Source organism: Crinia signifera, chromosome 11 (assembly GCF_055691185.1).
Source record: "Crinia signifera chromosome 11, ASM5569118v1, whole genome shotgun sequence".
In the NCBI taxonomy this organism is placed as follows: Eukaryota; Metazoa; Chordata; class Amphibia; order Anura; family Myobatrachidae; genus Crinia; species Crinia signifera.
The window spans coordinates 72,763,566-72,786,172 of record NC_139227.1 but is presented as its reverse complement, the minus strand read 5'-3'; the positions used below and the strand labels follow the sequence as shown (position 1 = coordinate 72,786,172).

The following is a 22,607-nucleotide window of genomic DNA, read 5'->3' as shown; positions in this document are numbered from 1 at the left end:
CAGACTGCGAATTCTCCTCCTCCTCCTGCGCCGCGACTTCTTGGTTTTCCTGTTCGACCATAAGGACTACTCCTGTCCTCATCGACTCCTGGCTGAGGGTGAATGTCAACCGGTCATAGTACCAGAGCGATGTTTGATACATCTCGTCGACTCCAGCACCAGACTTCTTTGCAGCCTCCATCTTCTTGTGTTCCTTTAAGAACACCGTGCGCATATTCTGGATGCGTTTCCTCACCCATTCAACATTGGCCTCTGGGTGAAATGGAAGACTGTAGCGTGCCAACTCCTCCAAGGCTTGGTTTCTTTTCATTTTGTTTGAATACTCCTTGGATTTGGTTCTCCACAGGCATTCGTGTGTACGATATTTTTCAATAAACCCTTCCAAAAACTCTTGTTCCTTTGCGTTGGACATTGGGACTGTAAAAAGATAAAACCATTTTAGTTGTTATAGTTATACCCATGTTTTGTTTCATATTTAAATTTTTATAGTTATAGTTACCAGTTTACCTAGTTCTTATGTTTTAAGTATTTAAAATGTTAATAAACTTTTATGAAAACCACTATACATTTTATTGTGCAGATTGCTATTCACACACACAGGTGAATGGGGCCTAGCAGAGAGGAGTGCTTGGAATACTGCAATGGTGGACAATGGTTTATGTATATATATCTATATATACACAAACACACACACACAGGTGAATGGGGCCTAGCAGAGAGGAGTGCTTGGAATACTGCAATGGTGGACAATGGTTTATGTATATATATCTATATATACACAAACACACACACACAGGTGAATGGGGCCTAGCAGAGAGGAGTGCTTGGAATACTGCAATGGTGGACAATGGTTTATGTATATATATCTATATATACACAAACACACACACACAGGTGAATGGGGCCTAGCAGAGAGGAGTGCTTGGAATACTGCAATGGTGGACAATGGTTTATGTATATATATCTATATATACACAAACACACACACACACAGGTGAATGGGGCCTAGCAGAGAGGAGTGCTTGGAATACTGCAATGGTGGACAATGGTTTATGTATATATATCTATATATACACAAACACACACACACACAGGTGAATGGGGCCTAGCAGAGAGGAGTGCTTGGAATACTGCAATGGTGGACATTGGTTATATGTATACACACAGACATGGGGCCCACCCAAAAAAAACAGTGACATGGTCGGGTGCACGGTTGCCAAACCAGTGCTTTATACACACTATATACATTGGTGGCAACAGTGGGCATGCATAGAAGAGCATTGGGAGTGCAAACATACCAGGTTGTTGTTCTGGGAGATGAGACAAGAAGGAGAGTCCAACTGCTGCGCCAGCGCTGTTTGCTATGTGGAAAAACATGGCGCCGGGGGAGTGTTTAGGAAATGCCACTCAAATAGGCTGGATCAAACGACGGACGCACCGACGGACGGACGACGGAGGCGGCAAAAAACACTCACGATCTGCATACGATTGACGGTCGGTCGGCCTGGGATTGACAGATCCTACCTGCAGCACGTAGGACCAAAGATGCGACCAAACGAGCGGCGTGAACGCGCATTTGATCGGAATCGGATCAAATAAATGTCAAAAACACACGATAGTACATACAATCTGCATACAACCGGTCGGAATTGGATCTAAATTGACAGAATCGTGCCCTAGTCGTCCTGGTGTGTACCCAGCATTAGGTCTCTTCCTCAGGCATGGTATAACAAGGTGTGTGAAGAACCACATATATATACACAGCAGAGTAGGAACAAGATGTGATAGATGGACATTCTTAAGATCAAAACAAAACAAAATAACAGAATGAGCTTGTAAATTGAGTCCTTAATTGGTTTGTAGATAAGTAGTGTGAAAGTTTTATTGTCTCTAAGTTGATGGCGGACCAGAGTTAGAGCTCCGATGCCCTCACTCTCTCTGGGCCAGTGTCCTCAGATGTTGTAGTGGGCCATAAATCCCTCGGATAGATTCAGTCCTGTGTTAAGGGTGCCAAACGTTGTCATTAATTTGTATTCCCAGACCCTCCTGTCTCTTTGTGATTTGAAATTTCCTTTTAGTATAATCACTTTCATATGATCCTGATTGTGTCCTGGGCTGCAGAAATGTTTGGCCACAGGAAAGTGTGTCTTTTTTTCCTTTATTGTGTGGCGATGGGACCTCATCCTTGCCTTAACTTTTTGTCCTGTTTCTCCAACATACAGACCCCCAATAGGACATTTGGTGCACAGAATCAGGTACACTACATTGGTAGTAGAACATGTGAATGTCCCTGGGATCTTATAGTCCTGTTGTGTGTTGGGGATCCGTACACTGTCTGTAGTGAGGATATGGGCACAGGTTTTGCAGCTCCTTACATTGCAGGGATAGGTTCCTCTTTGTGTAATGGATGGCAGTGAATCCATCCATTACACAAAGAGGAACCTATCCCTGCAATGTAAGGAGCTGCAAAACCTGTGCCCATATCCTCACTACAGACAGTGTACGGATCCCCAACACACAACAGGACTATAAGATCCCAGGGACATTCACATGTTCTACTACCAATGTAGTGTACCTGATTCTGTGCACCAAATGTCCTATTGGGGGTCTGTATGTTGGAGAAACAGGACAAAAAGTTAAGGCAAGGATGAGGTCCCATCGCCACACAATAAAGGAAAAAAAGACACACTTTCCTGTGGCCAAACATTTCTGCAGCCCAGGACACAATCAGGATCATATGAAAGTGATTATACTAAAAGGAAATTTCAAATCACAAAGAGACAGGAGGGTCTGGGAATACAAATTAATGACAACGTTTGGCACCCTTAACACAGGACTGAATCTATCCGAGGGATTTATGGCCCACTACAACATCTGAGGACACTGGCCCAGAGAGAGTGAGGGCATCGGAGCTCTAACTCTGGTCCGCCATCAACTTAGAGACAATAAAACTTTCACACTACTTATCTACAAACCAATTAAGGACTCAATTTACAAGCTCATTCTGTTATTTTGTTTTGTTTTGATCTTAAGAATGTCCATCTATCACATCTTGTTCCTACTCTGCTGTGTATATATATGTGGTTCTTCACACACCTTGTTATACCATGCCTGAGGAAGAGACCTAAGAAGTCTCGAAAGCTTGCATTTTAACAACATTTATTTTTGTTAGCCATTAAAAGGTATCATATTTGCTAGATTGCTATTTTGTTTTTCTCCATGCAATATAGCGGCATGCAATGCAATTTTTAATTGTACAAGCACCCTAATGGGTGCTTAAAATGTAAAATGCACCCCCATTGTCAACGCCACCCCCACTATCAACGCCAACCCGAAGTGTGGTGAGCGGCGGCGGTACGCGTCCTCCGAACTTTTCATACCCCCACTATCCACGTCGGCGTGGAGTTGATCTTAGATAGTGTGGCGAGTGCAGCGAGCCACCGAGCTTGAAGCGTGGCGAGTCCCGCGAGGGGACACGGATGACTTTACATGTATTCCTTTGTATACTTGCGCTCGCCACGCTTCGGGCTCGGTGGCTCGCTGCGCTTGCCACACTATCTAAAATCAACTCCATGCCGACGTGGATAGTGGGGGTATGAAAAGGTAGGAGGACACATACCGCCGCCCCTCGCGGGCTCGCTGCGTTCGCCACGCTTCGGGTTGGCGTTGATAGTGGGGGTGGCATTGCCAATGTGGGTGCATTTAACATTGTAAGCACCCATCAGGGTGCTTGTACAATTAAAAAAAATCGCATCGCATTTGCTGCCATGCGATGCTATGCATTATTTCATTGTACAAGCACTCCTGTTAATTTGATGGAAATATCACATCGCACACCATTAAGTACGGCATGCGATGGACGCCGTGCTAGGAAACAAGTACCTAAGCTTGATATAAAATATGATATTTGTCAGGGGCAAATAAAGCGGCCCTTTACTCCACATGCCTCTACTCAGATATTTTCAAGATTGCAAGAAACCCCACATCCCATGCAGCAGCAGTTAGTTTTGCTGTACTAAACATTCTAATGCAGAACACAAGAAGGGAACATTTCCTGGTGGTTAGAATTTTGCTAGGAGCTCAATATATAAACATAGGCTGTCTGGAGTAGATCAAAGCGAATTCTGCTGCAACTGTTGAATAATGTCACAAAGTTACTTTTTATTCCAACTATAAATAGAAAGTGAAGCATATTATTTATGAGATGTAGGGGGAATTGTAGTAGGGTGAGAGAATCAAAAAGTGAGAGATTCGGTAAGAAATCTCCAGGGTTTTTTTAAAGCGGCAATCATTTACACCACAAAATCAAACTGGTTTTGCCGTGTTAATGATTGCCGCTTTAAAAAAAAACCTGGAGATTTGTTACCGAATCTCTCACTTTTTGATTCTCTCACCCCAGGGTTACCTACCCTCCCGGAATGGCTAGGAGAGTCCGGAAATCGGGTCCCCCTCCCAGCCCCCCCCCCCCCCGGAAAGAGGGGCAACCCTCCCAGAAAGCTGCCCAGCTTCCACGACCCGCCCTCGGCAGGGGGGTCCGCAGGTGAAATGACGCGAATTGCGTCATTTTAGCACCACCCACCGCAGTGCAATGCCTTAAAAATTGTATTGCACGTTGATGGCGTGGCTAAAACGTCACGCTCGCTCTGGCTACTCCCCCAAATAAGTAGCCCTCCCCTGAGCTGGCTGCCCTCTACCGAAAAGGGCAGCCAGAAAGTAGGTAAGTATGTCTCACCCTATTACATTTCCCCCATGATGTAGATCTTAGGGGCGGGGTGCTGATCCCTGAGAAGGGTACAATTTCACTTTGGATGTGTGGCTAAGCTGTTATTTATTTATTAACAGTTTCTTATATAGCGCATACATGGTGGGTATTGAACCCATGACAACAAGCCATAACATGCCACACAGAAGTATCCAGAATTTATATTATGCTGTACACTAGTGCTTCCAAATCATAATTTGCCATATAAAATATCTCATGTCTACAGAAATCCATAAATACCACTCCTAATTATTATTTCTATATATTTATTTAGGTGTGTTTACCAAGTTGGACACACACATCACAAGCAGTGATGGATTTTACCTATAGGCTACAGGAATGCTGCTGGTCCCTCAGTAAATTCCCTCACACTGCTCAGCATAAGTGAATTCAGACAATCAGAGCATTGGACTGCTGTAGGAAGCCACTCCCTGCCTTATAATTCTGCCCTAGCTGGCCTCTATGGGATGCAGCCCATAGATACCAGGCTTTTACGCATGCTCAGAACCGTCGCTGCTACTGCGCCAGGCACCTGTCAACTACAATGGACTGTGCCAGGATCCTGGTTGGCAGTAGGGACAAGATGGTGCAGCCTCCCTCCTCTGCACTGGTAGGAGCCACCACAAGTCAGTTATTTAGTTATAGTTTCTTATATAACACAGCAGATTCCGTTGCGTTTACAATTGAGTTATTGAGGTTAGGTAACGGTGGTTTTAGATCACCTATTCTGCAGTCAGAATGGTTTCAGATTTTATGTGTGTGTGTGTGTGTGTGTCTACATGCTTTCATATCCTCAGGTGTAACTGGTGGTTTGGTACACTATATTCAGTGTGCTACCACTTACAACATGGGACCACAGAGACTCACCATTTCTCAGCACCCTAATACCTTATGGAGCGATGGAAGCTTTGTGCTGAGCGATCTAGCATCGCTCAGCACACAGCGCTGCACCAGTGATGTGTGCTGAGCGATCTGTCACATCACGGTGATGACTAGATTTATACTGCATGCCATGCCAGGTGATAGCAATGTCTGGGAAAGCGCATCTCTGTCCCCAGGCGTTCTACACATACAGCGATATGTGCTTACTTTCTAAGCAATCTAGTCAAATTGCTCAGAAAATAGGCAAAAAAAAAACCTACATTTGTAGGGCCCATTAGGGTTTGCACATAACAGACATCATGTGGACCTATTTACTTTACGATATTCATGTTTATTATTTTCTTCTTTTCATTTTTACTTTTTCACAGCTGTGTTTTCTTCTCTTTTTGTTACTCCTGTGGTGTTGGGATACCTGCCTGCAGCTTTGGGACCAGCGGTGAACAGAGGACCCACTACTGTTTTGGTATAGTGCTGCGTCTTGCCCGCAGTGTGTACTCCGGTTGTCTAGGCAACCGGTTGTTGTGCAGCCACGCCTCTCCAGATCTCTGAATATGTGAGTCATGAAATTCATTGCAGATAATAATTTAGCCACAATGCTGGCACTGTTGAAAGATTATGGTTTGCATGCCTCCTGATAATGGAACACCCCCCCCCCCCCCCCCCCTTTCCTAACTGCCTTCCTTCTTGGCACCCCTGATAACAAGAACTGCGGCACTGGGGAGCAAATGGTTGATTGTCATTTGCTCCCATAGATTACCAGATTTCTGTTAACACCAGATGGAATGGGCATAGATCTTAAGGTGTGTACCCAGATTCAGATGCCCTGGTGCTGAAAACATATTCCAGAATAGTACACAGCTCAATTGCATCTCCAGTTGCTGAAAGGGTGCAATGGGGAGGTAACATGGTGTTTGCATATAGGCTAAAGGTGCATACACCAGGAGTTCAAGGGAAATCGGTTACTTTATTGCTCATGGCACAAATCATCTAGTGCAGGCATGTCCAAACTATGGCCCTCTAGCTGTTGTGAAACTACAAGTCTCATCATGCCTTGCCACAAAACTGTGGCAAGTATGCTGGCATGCGTAGTTTCACAACAGCTGGAGGACCACAGATTGGACATGCCTGATCTAGTGTGTATGCACCTAAAAGCTTTGCATACACTAGATGACCCACGCGGCTGCCAATATCTTAGCGAAATTGGCCATAGGTGAACGCCAATGAGCATAGGCACTGAAATATATTGTTACCAATATCAGAGGGTTCATTGGAACCCTGCTGAACACACAGGTCAATGGATACATAGCCAAAATTGACCAGACGGGGAGGGAGGAGGGGGTTTAATGATGCGCAGAAGCATAATGATATTGAGTGTACACACTACACTTTTTAAATAGATCATATTGTATACTTTTAATCGTGTAGTGAGAACAGGGCTTAAGTTAAGTGAGGGTGAGTAGAAATAACTACTGGTGATACTGGCAGCTTTAAACCAGAGTACACAGTATGGATACAGGCAGTGCAGTCAAATAGAGCTACAGAAATCATAAAGGTGGGGGTGGGGGGGGGGGTCGAGGACAATTAGCCGAGGAGTACTGAGACCTAGGATTAATTTGCCCATACTAATGCAGAGCAGTTTTCCAGGGCACTCATTATACTGCACACAGGGGTGTTATTACAGGGCCAATGATTCCTATTTTCATTTCCTGGCTGACAGATTGTCCAAAGGGTAGAACATTCCTGGCCGGTTTGATGCAGCCAATGCTAACATGTTTCCACTTGTACAGTGCAAAGTGCCCCCTGCTTTATTCCTCTGCTGCTGCTGCTGCTGCTGGGGCATCATTGGGATGCCACATCACTAATGGGAGTACAAGTTGTCAGGGAGAAGCTGCTGCGAGTATGAGGCGGGATATCAGCCTGGCAGTCATACACAAACAGTTCAGAAAGGAAGCGGACATCAAGCGCACTGATGCATAGGGGGAGACCTGCATTTGGGCACTGGCATGTATGCCGCCCGAGCCAGCGCTGCCCTCCTCATACTCATGTTTCCGAATGCTGCGGGACCCCTGCGCTACTGGCGACGGCTCAGTCACTGGTACCCACCTGTAGCTGGTGTCTGGGGATGATTCCTATTTCCTATGCAGCAGCACGGAGACAGATAGCAGTGCGGATGGGGCGGGGCAGGCAAGCTGGTTGTCAGAGTCCCAGGCGCGATGGGTAATGTAGTTCCGCTCTTGACGTGTTATCTACTTACCGCCATTACTGGGCAGCTTCCGTGGTACTACAACTCCCAGGTGACATAGCGCGTAACGCACTCTGAATGTAAGTAGCTTTATTTAAAATGGGTTTTACACTGTCAGTCTTGTGATGTTTATTTTACTAAGCGAACATTCTTGTGCGGGACACGGGCCCTTTCAGCAGTATGGTACTGGCAGCGCTTTGTATGCACTATGCTCACTCCTCCCGGGCATTTACTTACTACATACCGCACAAATCTCTGCAGTCAGGCGAAAAGGAAGACAAATCCCTACAGTGATACATCCATTACAGTAATTTATAGATATAGCTCATTATAGAGCAGCTATAACATTTGAATGTGGGTACAGTGCTTTGTTCACAGTGCGATGTACTAATAAAGTTCGTTTTGGGAGAAGAAAGCACTCAGCAGCAAGAGACGGGCGGATCCTGGAAGCCAGAGTGCAGCGCATGCGCGCAGTGCGAGATGGATCGATCCTCAGCCACAGGCTTTCCCTCGCTGCCTGCTCCGCCTCTCGCTCCCATAGCGACACCAGCCTGTCATCTTCTTTGGTGGATCGATGAGACCACGCCCTGATCCGTAGCCCCTCCCCCCGCAGGCGTCGCCCCTTCGCTGCGTCATTGTGTCGGTGTCGTGCTCGGGCGTTCGGTGACAGGAGAAGGACGGAGAAACGCACGTATATATTCTATCCTCTTATTCTCTGTGTGCAGTGTACGTATTGTGCGGCTGTGCGGTGCCGGTATGTCGCTGGGTGTGTGGGCGATGCTGCTGTACGGCCCGCACGGCCTCTTTGTATCACATAGATGTGCATGGCCAATGTATGTGACACAAAGTCACCGCCCGGCATAGGTTGTGCACGGATTGTATGCCATACATACTGTACATACATGTATCTGTCTACCTAGGCTATATACATACACACACACATACGTTTTGCTGCATAAAGCCTATGAGGAGATCCTGTATACCGCGTGTGTGTACAGTATGCTGCTTATCAGCATTGCACATCCTTACCGCCCTCTTGCAATAGGTGTAGTGGAGACTCATTCAGAGTCAGTAGACAAAGGGAGACCTGGTCCCAATGTTACGGATCATATTTCCATATATATATATATATATATATATATATATATATATATATATATATATATATATATATATATATATATATATATATATATATTATAATATGCCAAGCCTGCAGCAGGGATGGCTGACATTCTGGCAGGAGAAAATATTTTCTTTTATATCTTCTATTTTGTGTTTGGTGTAATGGAAATGTTTAAGTCTATATTGATGTCTGTATGTATGTGCGTAATCCAATCTACTTGTCTTATCTATGTGCAGTGATTGCTGGCAACATGGCTGAAACCAGTGGACATCAGTCTGCTCATATATCCTCATCAGCTGGAGAGAAGGGCGGCAGCTGTGCAGGTAGGTTGATGAATGCCTGAATTTGCATTCTGTCACTTTTATATCATTTTTAGAATTTGAATTCTAGACAATTATTTGGCACCTTATGACTCCCCTGTGGTTAGTGCGTCTCTAGGATCTCGTTTATCATCTACTATTATCCTACAATTTGATTATTATTTTTAATTTCCTAAATGTTTTATTCCACTGAGATATGATGACTAGAGAGCTTTAATCTGTGGGTGATGTAACACAGTTGGCATGCCAAGGCCTAGTATTGGGTTTGCATCACCTGCTAGGCATTTATATACCTCCTCTCAACATAAATATTTAACAGTAGATGTAATTGTTAAATCAACCTGCCTTTACAATAATAATACTTTTGTATTTATATTAGAAACGATGTGAATTGATGCATTTATTTAATGGATGTTCTATTGCTATATTATAAATGGTCTGCTGTTCCCTAAATAAACCAGAAATATGCATACTCCTGTGCAAATATGGCCACTGCTGGTATGTTAAATCAGAGCTTTTCACAATGCACATGGGACAAATTTAAAAAACCTTCTGACCTGGGATTTATAGTTATTCAATTATTCATGGTTTGTATCATCCCCCAAAACATGGTTAATGTGAGAGTTAATGGGGGGGGGGGGAATTGATGTAGGACAGGAATTCACATCACATGTGTATGCATTCACATATTAGAAGATTTATGCTGTGTACACACGGGGGCAATAGGGGCTATAATCGCTGGGAATATGGTCGCAGGCGACCATATTGCCAGTGATTGGAGTGCGCACCAGCGATAAATCGCCGGGTGCGCGCTCCCGTTTTCTGCCCCATTGTAATCGCTGGTCGCAGGAGCTTGCTCCTGCGACCTGCTGATTACCTCTGCGGCTCCCCCAGCAGAGGTTCCTTTTCATCAGCGACCATCTTTGGTCGCTGATGCAAAGGAGACACTGGGCAATATATTGCTCAGGAATATATTGCTAGCAATATATTCCTGAGCAATATATCTCCCCCCGTGTGTACGGGGCTTTAGGGTGGTATTTATCAAAGCTCACAGAGAGATCAAATGATGAGGCAAAGTACTAGCCAATCAGTATTTTCCTTACATTTGCAGTCTGTGGGGTAGATGTTAAGCCTGGAACAGTGATAAACAACCAGCCAACCAACCATCTCCCAACTATAATTTTGCAAACCCAGCTTGTAACTGGGCAGTTAGGAGCTGGTTGGCTGGTGCGGTGTCACCTTCCACTTAATTACATCTCCAGGCTGAATATATATGCCCATGTGTTGCAAATGACAGTTAGGAGCTGCCACCAATCTTTGAAAAACACCCCTCTAAAAGTAATATATTCAGTAGCATAATATTTTACACTTACAAGATATCTGAAATGCTATATTTGGATGTGCAATTTAATTAAGATATTGGCTGGTAGAAACTATTTTTTTTTTTTTGTAAGAAAAATAAAAAAATTAAAAAAAAAAAAAAATCCACCTTAATTCACTTCTGCTCAGTAATAGATTGGCAAAAGGAAAATAATGGGCATTTTTTAAATCAACTGCTTTTTTTATTTTTTTGTTTGATTCCTAAAAACTATTTGACTATGGTTTTCAACTGTGTAGGACATACCCAAATAATAGGCAGCGTAAATCCAATGCTTCAAGAGACAAGTGTGTGTGTATATAGGAATATGCTCTTATGACTTATCTAGGAAATGTATTACTATTAAAATAGCTAATGTGCTGAATTAATGAATTGTCTTTGTCTTGGGCATTGTGTTAAAGCAAGTTGTGACTCTCTAATTGAGCTATACATAGCCACTAATTTCCCCTTCTATGTAATTGAAACCGGATAAGTCACTAGCTAAACAGATCTCAAATTGTATGCATTCAGTCTTTTACATCTGACCGAAGTGTGGGTGGATTGACATTTGTAGATGTAGCAGTGTTTCTTGACCAGGGAAAACCTACAGATCATACAACAAAATATTTGTTGTATTATTTGTGTCACCTGACAGATTGTACTAGGATGTACCTAGGGGGGTTTATGTGATTTGCTGATGTACAGTATGCTGTGCGCATATTGATTGCCAAGTGGCCTCTGATGACCTCCTACTCACATAGCCAAAGCATACTAATCACTATGCGACATACAAGTATAATATATCTTGTGTTTGCTGTATTATAGCCTTCCCCAAAAATCCCAAATCCACCAATAGATACTACAGAGCATCCCCGTTCCAACGGTTCTTCGTTACACCTGATCTCCGATCTGTTTTCAATTTGTCATTTAACTTTCTTTCAAAAACCTGTGTCATTTTCTTCCATCCCCCAAGTTTCGACCAGCAGGCACTAATTAAAGGTGACCAATTTAATGCTCTGTCCGTCATCTGACCTATTCCGTTATTGATCTGTCTTATCTGCACAAGCATCATCCTAGAGTTGTTCTGTATTGTATTGTTCTGCATTACTGCCCTTGGTGTTTTCCTATACAGTATTATTGCTTTCATAGTATAGCCTGTCATTTTGGGTATGGGGTCAAAAGGTCGACACATGAAATAGGTCGAAAAAGCATTAGGTCCACATGGGAATGTCGACATGCAAAATGTTGACATAGTTTTTCTGTCAAATGTTGACATGGACACCATATTAGTGTACAGCGTCCCCTCGCACCACGCTTGGCACATTATCGTATTCTCCCTCCACTCTAGTATGAAATACCTTCTGTTTTAGGGGGGAGGGGGCATGAGAAACTCATGTCGACCTTCCCATTGTTGACCTAAGGCTGGAGTCAACCTTAGGCGTTCCAACCTAAGCCCTGTCGACCTTTAGTGGTCAACCTAATGTATGTTGGGCTTCATACTGTTGACCTACTGACCGTATTCCTTCATTTCAAGCCTAGTGTTTATTCTTGCAGCTTATCAGTGATGAGGACAGCCTTCCATTTTTAATGGCAACATTTTGTACGTGATGTATTGCTACAGTAGCTGAAATGATATGTCCTCCTCATTGATGGTGCAGGTTGCTAGAATGTACACTACTGTAGACTGTCCTTCTTTAGTGTCTTACATGAACAAATATAAATGGGATGATCCAAATACCCACTGTCATTGGGGGCTATCCAATTAGCCCCAATACTGGCGTTGGGTATTATGGAGCATAATCACTGAAAAGGAGCGGCGATAATAAAATGGGACAGGGAAGGTATCCGATATCCCATGTGGTGTTGTGCAATTGTGGTTCTGTTTTTTGGCTGATTAAAAAGGACCTCTAATTGGATACCGCAATAATGACCATTGGTCATACCTCGCACTATCAGGCCTTTTTATGGTCTGGAAGTGGTTCAGGGCTAATAAATGGCCCCCAAAGTATGATATTACCAGTATCAAATGTTATGAATAAGTATTCAGTGCACACTCAACTGGTACACAGTGTACTAAATGGAAAACTAATGAAAGTAAAAGCTGTGTTACATGTTGTTAAGTATCCATTTTTTTTTAAATAAAGGTGTGTGGCCCTAAAATAACCTTAGTTTATTAATGTATTTTTCTTTTATGAAGCACAAAAATAGAATTTTTTGATGTTCTAAGCAGAACCTAGTTTATTAGACGGATAAATCCAGCAAGTAACCACCAGCACCTTTCTAAACTCCTATATTCATTTTATTGTTATGTCTCCGCTGTGCCCTTTTCTCACTACATTTTAAGATGTTTTGTAAGATGAGCCCTAATACCTCTTTTGGTAATCTTTTATGTGTGTGTGGCGTTTTCCAAAGTGTCTGTATTTTGATGGGACACTGGTAGTGAGTTGCAGGGAGGTGAAAAGAGCTTTAAACTCAATGAGTGGTATTCAATTGTTACCGACGGTCATGCTAACTTCATTTCTCTGTCTCTGTCCTATGTCACTTAGGTCTGCCTTAATAGACCCATTTTACTAATAATAATATACAGTTTTAACAGAGTTATAACACTGTACTAGAAGGCTGTGCCCCACCCGGGAGATTTCTTCATATCCTATCTTGGATATTTTTGTTTGAATCGACTTACCTTACTCCCAGGGAGCACCTCCTCAACCATACACCGAATTATTCATTTATTGTGTTGTATGGAGCATGCCTTCACCATCCACGACAAATTAATCCTGTGCCCCAGGCCTACTTCCCCATCCCCCTTTTTTCCCCCAATTATTAACACCCACCATGACGTGTCAATCACAAGGAGATAAGAATGAAAAGTTGGATACTTCCTGTCTGGAACAGACATGTTCTCAGTCTCTGGTCAAGATGCAATGCTTCCTTTTGGTTTGTTAGACCAGAGGGGGGATTTGGAGAGAGTGCAGTACAAGGGAACAATGGTGCCGGAATTTTAAGCAGAACAAACGTGGTGGAGACTGCTATTTAAGGCAAACAAGACCAATCAGGACACCGTTCCAATGAGCGTGGGGTCTTGTAGAGGCACTGGGACGGTGTCCTAGTAAAACAACCTAATCGGAGACTAGATGGGCCAAGTGGTTTTAATCTGCCATCAAATTGTATGTAACACAATTTACACATAAAGGAAACGGGAGAATTAGGGAAAAAAGATTAATGAAGGAAAAGAAAGTTGCATTTTAGGAGAAAGGATGGTAGGCTTTGATCAGATATGTTTAAACATTTGAAGTCTGGTAGAAAGTGCCTTTGCAAGGATATTATTCCAGAGGGGGCAGGCATGAGATGAAGAACCAAAATGGAGGAGGCAGAAATGACACTTAAGATGTGGGAGGGATACATTTATTAAGTGCTTTGTATGTGAGGAAGGGGAGTTAGTGAAGTAGGATGTAGTGGGTAGAAGCTGGCGCTGAACGGGTAAGGAGGGAGAACAGTAGCATTCAGTGGAGGTCACTTTAGTCGAAGCTGTGTTGACTGCCTGGAAAATAATTTTAGTAGCATCAGGAGTAAGAAAGGGCCCAAATCCCATTATACGTTCCTGTTTCTTCATTCATTTATTCAGTGTGGGTGGTCAAAAAGCTCAGTGAGGAGAAGTTAAATTGGTGGATACTTTAATGTACAGTACAAATAGAATTCTTTACAGAGAATAGTTGAAAATTCACATCAGTCCCTGCCCCAGTGGAGCTTACAATCTATATTCCCTACCACATACACACATTCATTCTAGGGTTAACTTTATGTTGGGAGTGAATTGGCCTACCAGTATATTTTTGTACTGTGGGAGGAAAACGGAGGAAACTCACACAAATATAGGGAAAATATACAAACTCCACACAGTTAGGGCCATGGTGGGAATCAAACCCATGACCCATCATCATGCTGTCAGGTAGTAATGCTAACACTTACACCGTCTGTGCTGCCCACAATTAATGGTCTGAAGCCCACACTGCAAGTTATGATATATTTATGTAATACTATCAAAACATTAGGGATTATCTAGATAGATAGATATATATATATATATATATATATATATATATATATATATATATATATATATATATATATATATATATATATATATATATATATATATATATATATATATATATATATATATATATATATATATATATATATATATATATCTATATCCAGTTGGATGTTTGGGGTAGATTATCAGTTATCAGCACCAAATAATTACCAGGAAAATAAAGGTTTGAAAGTTCATTGTTGGGCATTTTATTCTTGGAAACTCATGTCCTCAAATGGCCTCTTATTTATCTTGTCACACTCTGTGCCATCTGTTACATATGTAAAAGTCCTCCTTCCTTTCACACCTTTCTCCTTCAACAGCATATTCGGATTCATTATCTCTTTGTACTAATTAAACAGTTTTTCCATCTCTGCTTTGCCTGGTATGGTATGACAGTCATTACACCAACGTCAGAATCACGACTTCCAGGACTCCGACAGGAGTGAGCTCAACAAAGCCCCTTGCGGGCTCGCTGCGCTCGCCATCTATTCTGTTCCTTTCAATCTATTCTATTCTCCCTCTATGGGGGTAGCGGTCGCTATCTATTCTATTCTCCCTCTATGGGGGTCTCGGACGCTATCTATTCTATTCTCCCTCTATGGGGGTCTCGGACGCCATCTATTGTATTCTCCCTCTATGGGGGTCGCGGACGCCATCTGTTCTATTCTCCCTCTATGGGGGTCGCGGACGCCATCTATTGTATTCTCCCTCTATGGGGGTCGCGGGCGCCATCTATTCTATTCTCCCTCTATGGGGGTCGCAGACGCTATCTATTCTATTCTCCCTCTATGGGGGTCTCGGACGCTATCTATTCACTTCTCCCTCTATGGGGGTCACAGACGCCATCTATTCTATTCTCCCTCTATGGGGGTCGCGGACGCCATCTATTCTATTCTCCCTCTATGGGGGTCGCGGACGCCATCTATTGTATTCTCCCTCTATGGGGGTCGCGGACGCCATCTGTTCTATTCTCCCTCTATGGGGGTCGCGGACGCCATCTATTGTATTCTCCCTCTATGGGGGTCGCGGGCGCCATCTATTCTATTCTCCCTCTATGGGGGTCGCAGACGCCATCTATTCTATTCTCCCTCTATGGGGGTCGCAGACGCCATCTATTCTATTCTCCCTCTATGGGGGTCGCAGACGCCATCTATTCTATTCTCCCTCTATGGGGGTCGCAGACGCCATCTATTCTATTCTCCCTCTATGGGGGTCGCGGGCGCCATCTATTCTTTTCTCCCTCTATGGGGGTCGCGGACGCCATCTGTTCTATTCTCCCTCTTTATAATACTAAGCTGTTTTTTAGTGTGTGTTTTTTTTGAATGGTATCTATTATTCTGTAATTCTTCTGCTGATTAGTACGATTAAAAGTGGTACAATAATACTGCTTTTATACCAAAAGCCCTGTCGCATGGGTTTTTGGACCCAGCTCCAACCCATATGCGAGCTGGCTTTTGACCCATTTGCCGGATCATCGGGAGGTATGGGCTCCCCCAGTGATGTAAATAGGTTCCGGGTCGGAAGACCCGGGGTACCTGGTTACACTTCCCCTGAACACGGGTCTCGTCTGTATTCCACCCTGCAAATTTCCTGTGTTGGGATTGCCGAGTCAAAGACCCAGGATAATTTTTAAGGGAGCACTGCCCCGAATCCCAGGAACTTGGTGTAAAAGTAGTATTCTCCTCCCTTTCCTGTACTCTCCTCTGTATATTGAAGCATGTGTACCTGTAATGGGGCAAAATAACCAGAGGCCAAATTGAAACCTTTCATACCATAAGTGGATACAACTTCCTTACAGTAAATGAGGCTTTTGGCATATACTTCATGTAGGTTCATTCATTATCTTCTGAAGACACAGAGAGATCGTAATAAAAGCATATAAAGAACACAGTATGACAGTGTATTTTACTTCTCCCTACTGTCCATAACATTCCTTTTCCAGTGGAAGCTCCTTCTGGCATCTGTGATTGGCTAAAATGTGCTGCTAAATGATTTTGTAAATCAAAGTGTCTTATGTCTTTCAATAACACTTCTCTTGTTTCATTTTATTCCCTGTGAAATTATTAGCTTTCTTTTTCACTTTCCTTATTCTGTCTGTGTATAGGATTTAGAGGTGTCGGTGTATGGGTCATTGGATCGACTGTATGAAATACAACATAATTAGGTTGACCCTTAAAGGCTTAGGTCGACGTGGCCAAGGTCAGAAGGTTGACACAAGCATTAAGTTGACAGTGAAAAGGTCGACGTGACTTTTTTCACGTTTTATCGTCCCAAATTTTGCATGGCTCGCTGCTCTCTCCATGCTTCAGGCCCGGTGCCTTGCTGCGCTTGGCAGACTATTCGGTTCTCACTCCGTGGGTGGTAGCATATGAAATACTCACTGCCGGCTCAAAAATAACGTGACAAACTCATGTCTACCTTTCCAGTGTCGACCTAATGCTTGTGCCGACATTCCGACCCTGTCAACTTTAGCCATGTCGACCTATTGCATGTGTCAACCTAAGCCCTGTCAGCCTTAAGTGGTCGACCTTCATATTGTTGACCTAGCAACCGAGTGTGGAGAGAGCAAAATATTGTGGGAAATGACACAGACGGTGATCTGCAGGCAGTGGTGCGGTTCTAAGGAGTCCGCCCTTAATAAAGTGGCAACAATAAAAAGATAGAACCAACCTTGTTTTGCCATTTACAGATTGTGAAAGTCGTCGGGATTGTGCTCTGTTGATCCGGTAACGATGCGAGTGTCATCACTTGTTCAGCCTCAATAAGTTGTGTGTGGTATGCATCGGTCATCACTATGATGCCCAGTAGCATAAATTGGATGCTGACATGGCGAGCGTGCCATGCCAAAGGACACCATGTGCTGAGGGATTTATTCACAGTCTGTACATGGGAATACCATAAACTATTATGTACATTGACTTCTTAGGCAGCAGTAAGCAATAAGTGCTTATGATATGTATTCAAATACCGGACTCTAGAGTGAATCAGGCCCTATGTCCATACCAGAGCATGTTGACCCCCAAATAAGTGTAGGGCATACCCTGGCATGGCTTACTTGGCTAGCCATTCTTTGACTACCTTTCCCAATCAGAATCCATGTGAATGTTAAAGAATCAAAAAAGTAAAAAAAAAAAAATTGTTTGTTATGTCGACCTTTTCATTTCCATGTTGACCTGTATTTCGGTCATCTGGATCCCACCTATCAGAATGCTCAGCTAGCCAGCAGACATAAAGGGCAACCCTCAGTTATCTGTCTCAGATATTTGTTCAGTTTGATTAATGTGATGGGTTTTATGCGGTTATGCATTTTACTTATTAAAAAATGTTTCAAATCTCTGACCCTCTTTATTTAAAGGGAGAAATTTAAGAGGATGAGAGATTTGGTAAGAAATCTCCAGTTTTTTAAAGCGGCGATCATTTACAGTTCATTTACAAGTCAAACTGGTTTTGCAGTGTAAATGATTATAGTGTTATAGAGGAGGACAGAGGAGCTGGCAGCTCATACTTTTGAAATCTAGAAGGACACAAGATATTTATTTAATCTAGAAGGTGCTAAAGATGAAGGAAAGGAAGGGGGAGAGGTTAGCAAAATGTGTAAGGGTTTATGGAGCCAAACAAGGGAAAGGAGAGGGTTATTACCTCGGTGACGTCATCTGCCCGGGTGTTTAACTAGTCCACAGGTGTGGGTTATTAGGTTGACAGTCAATATGGTGACCACTACAGTCTTTCACAGTTTGTGTGTTGGCATATGTCAACATGGACCCCCCCCCCCCCCCAATTAGTGTAACGCTGCACTTGCTACACTATTATAACCTCCCACTATGCCGACATGGATGAACAAGTTGTTTTTAAAATAAAAAAAACATCATGAAAAAACTCAAGTTGACCTTTTCATGTGTCGGCTATTAGCATTCGGCCTTTTGGGTGTGACTATCTTTTGTCCATAAAGTGTCACCTTTTGCCTGATGGCCAATAGGGTCGACCGGATACCCACACTTTGCTGTTACATGTATTGTGTATTTGCGTTAATATGCTAGTTATCAGTAACCATATATCTTATGATGAGGTCAGTAAAATGGTAGCCTTTCTGATATATACTGTATATAGATGTCACTCCACATATGTTGTAGTTGTACTGATGTTGGACATCATTATTTCTACAACATCTGAATATATGTAGATATACAAAGCATTTTGAATAAAAAAAGCCTTTTTTTTTTTTTTTCCTTTAGAGAAGTCACAACATAACAAAATGGTTAAAAAAAAAAAAAGAACACAATTGGTTTAAACCGGCCAGCCCTGCTCAGTCTTCTGCAAGCATACCTTTCAGTGATTTATTGACTTGTATAGCTACATGGGGACAAAGACCTGTACCCCAGTTACACTCCTAATAGACTGCACCCAGTGGCATCACTAGCTGGGGGTGGGGCCTGCACCCAGTGTCACACTTTAAAAGGGTGATATCAAAGTGCCAGCTCTTCTGCTGTGACGGGAGATGGGTGCTCTCCTGCAGCCACAGATAAAGAGCGGGCACTGCAGATAGCCCTGTCTCTCTGGGGATGCAGGCCCCGCCCACCTTTAATTTTGCTGTAATATTGAACAGTGTATGTTTATGTATTGCAAAATACATGATGGACCCAATTGCTTTATATGGTAGTCCAACATCAGCGTTTCTTCCGCACCTCTATGGGGATAAATCTGCAATGAGACACTGAAGAAACATTGGAAACTCTGCACCTCGCAGCCATCACTGGCAATTGAATGACCCACCTCCCAAAAAATCTCACACGACAAAAAGAGACCAATATGTGTTAATAACTGGTACACATGTATTTGTGTAATGCCAGCACTTTCCAGCCAATTTGCACTGTGGAGATGGTGAACTATTGTCCATACCTCAGAGAGCTCTGAAAGTGGCAGTAGGACCCACGCGGATAAGTGTGTAATGTGCACAATCCCCGTCACTGAAGAAAATTACTCAGGTGGCACTGAATTTCCAGCCGATGCCACCGGTGAACCCTTATTCATTGCTTCAGTATTTATGTAAGAAATGTCATGGTTATTTACAATTGTAGTAGATTTATTTCTTATTTATTTACAGTTTCTTCTATAGCACAGCATATTCCATTGCACTTTACAATTGTGCGTATTACTATGTAACTATATACTAGCCTCATTGTTCAGTGATATATATATATATATATATATATATATATATATATATATATATATATATATATATATATTCTAATTTTTTTTTTTTTATTAGTTTATAAGGTTAGAACATAAACAGAGTATAATAAGTGAATTGTTTTCTGCTCCAGCAACCATCCCCCTTTCCTGGCATGAATGTGATACAGAAACAAAGTATGCTGTTTGTGTTACTTCGCCTCTGGAGTTTAATGAGCCATAATCACAGTGTGACTGTGCTGGGTGTATGCTTCGGTATTATGATGAAAGCATCAATAGCTTTTAGGAGCTAATGTATGCTAAAACAAAGGGAAGTCATGGACACCAGTATGCCTAGCGTGTTTCAGTCGTGTTCATCTGTAGTCTATAAAGCATTAGAGAGTGTACACACGGTTAGATTTGGCTAAATCGCATGCTTTTTTAGGGCTTGCGAGCCCGATGCGCTGCCGATGCCAGATAGAGAGGGCAGGCAAGACTATATAGTGCAGATCTACACTATATAGTGTAAATTGTGCCCCTCTAGCATGCTGTGTGATGTGAGTCCCGATGCGATCTGATCGCGTCAGGACTCGCATCTCATGGCAGTATCTGCCGTGTGTACACACCTTGAGTCTTCTCACACATTCCAGTGTTTTCTTCTGGAAGGAGACCCTAGGAATGGCACATAATACCTTACTTCCATGGGCAGGGCTACTTGTAGTGTTGGTGTCTTCTGTAATAGACATATAATGTAAGTGCGTAATATTGGAGGCACACTTTAATTTTATTGTCCCCCCAAATCTCCTAATATATATGTTTTTCTGTGACCAGACAAGAATAGAGACTGCTTTGGTCGATACGACACCAGTGGGAAAATTTATATACCATTGATGTTGAGCATCACCATGTGCTCATCTACTAGTTAAAAGGATATTGCTGCTTTATGGTGTTACTACTACATAGTATAAGCCAAGCATGTTCAAACTATGGCCCTCCCAGCTGTAGTGAAACTACAAGTCCCATCATGCCTTGCCACAGTTTTGCGATTAGGGAATGCTAAAACTATGGCAAGGCATGCTGGGATGTGTAGTTTTACAACAGCTGGAGGGCCACCGTTTGGACATGCCTGGTATAAGCCACTATACATGAGAATGCAGCCAGTCCTTCATTAGTGGCATGTAGCCTGCAGCTCACAGGGCTAGTAGTGCACTCCTACGGAATGATACATAGCTGCTCCCGTTATGTGATTGTGATGTAATTGTGTAGTGTTCATTGCATCTGCTTGCATGCCTCTCAGCTGCATGTTAATGCATCTCATACCTCTAAATGCAAATGAAGAAATCCCACTCTACACGAATAGAAGAAAAAATGTTGTCGCCGTCCACTATAGTCTAATACTTAACCATTTATATACTGTGTGTATGTGTGGGGAAAAAAATGATATATATTATATTTATTGTGTGCTGTATTTCTATACAGATATGTCGTCTTTAAATGGATGTATGTGTGATGGTGTTTTTGAGTGATGTAAGAGTGAAATGATACACATGATTATGAACCTCTATTAACTCTATAAAATCTCCACCCTGTTTACTGGCGCCCCATCACCCACTATACTCTCTGCACATACGTATAGCTTGGGATCTATGCCAGCCTTCTGGTGCTGCTCAACTCTCTGTGCACTAGAGATGCAATGCAGCCTCTATTGGATATGTTGTATTGGTTCTTGTTACGCACCTGCACTGCTACATACAGTGACTGGTGAGCGTCCTGGGTACCATCATTGGTAAACGAGGGGCCAGTTAAATAGGAAACCTTTTTAATCCTGTTGTTTGATTTAGCAATGAGGTGGAAGCAGTCACATCTCTTGCTTTGTAATGTCACTTTGTTTTCACCCCACTGCGTATCATTTCTACAACTCCTCAAAACATCTGTGCATACATCTTCATTTCTTTCAGAGCAGTGGTGTCAAACTCATGGCCCTCCAGCTGTTGTGGAACTAATCGTCCCAGCATGCCCTGCCACGGTTTTAGCAATCCTTTATATTAAATCTGTGGCAGGGCATGCTGGGACCTGTAGTTTCAAAACAGCTGGAGGGCCATGAGTTTGACTCCACTGTTTTAGAGTGTACTCTTCACCTCTGAGTAGTGGAGATGCATTATAAGTGATAGCATTATGTTCTGTAATGTGCTGGGATGCTATGTACACTAGTCTTTTGCAACCGCTTTTCTAGAACAGTCACAAAGTTTTCAAAACATGTATAGTACAAGGCAGTGGTTCCCAATCTTTTTTCAGTCACAGCACCCTAGAGTATCAGAATTTTTTTCGTGGCACCCCCTAGGCCAAAAACAAACATGTAGATTTTATATATATAATATATATATATATATATATATATATATATATATTGTATAAAATGAATTAGATTGCTTTTATATGTGATTCTTTGGTAAAGGGCAGTATTTTCTTCTATTTGTACATACGTTTTATGATTGGCAGCCACCAGCACTGGTTTTGTCCATAAATAATTTGAATTGGTCCTGGACCATTAACCCGCGGCACCCCTGCAAGTGTCCCGAGGCACCCCAGGGAGCCACGGCACACAGTTTGGGAACCACTGGTATAAGGTATTGACTGCTTCTTTTAAAGG

The 22,607-nt window shown here is 42.7% G+C and overlaps 2 protein-coding genes across 4 annotated transcripts in view; one reads left to right on the top strand and one right to left on the bottom strand.

Moving 5' to 3' along the window:
• Nucleotides 1–7,904, bottom strand: part of ATL3 (atlastin GTPase 3) — a 51,004-nt gene extending 43,100 nt beyond the window's left edge. The window contains exon 1 of the mRNA XM_083164766.1: nt 7,748–7,904. The gene's annotated coding sequence lies outside the window, so the exon portion shown is untranslated. The remainder of the gene's footprint in view (nt 1–7,747) is intronic.
• A 465-nt stretch (nt 7,905–8,369) lies between these two features.
• RTN3 (reticulon 3) overlaps nt 8,370–22,607 on the top strand; it is a 35,642-nt gene continuing 21,404 nt past the window's right edge. Inside the window, exons 1-2 of one of the 3 annotated variants that reach the window (XM_083164765.1) lie at nt 8,370–8,573; nt 9,249–9,335. In XM_083164765.1, the coding sequence (XP_083020891.1) occupies nt 9,263–9,335 (73 nt within the window). In that variant the 5' untranslated portion in view covers nt 8,370–8,573; nt 9,249–9,262. Of the gene's footprint in view, nt 8,613–9,248; nt 9,336–22,607 lie in introns of all 3 variants that reach the window. The other 2 variants (XM_083164763.1, XM_083164764.1) reach the window with 2 other exon arrangements.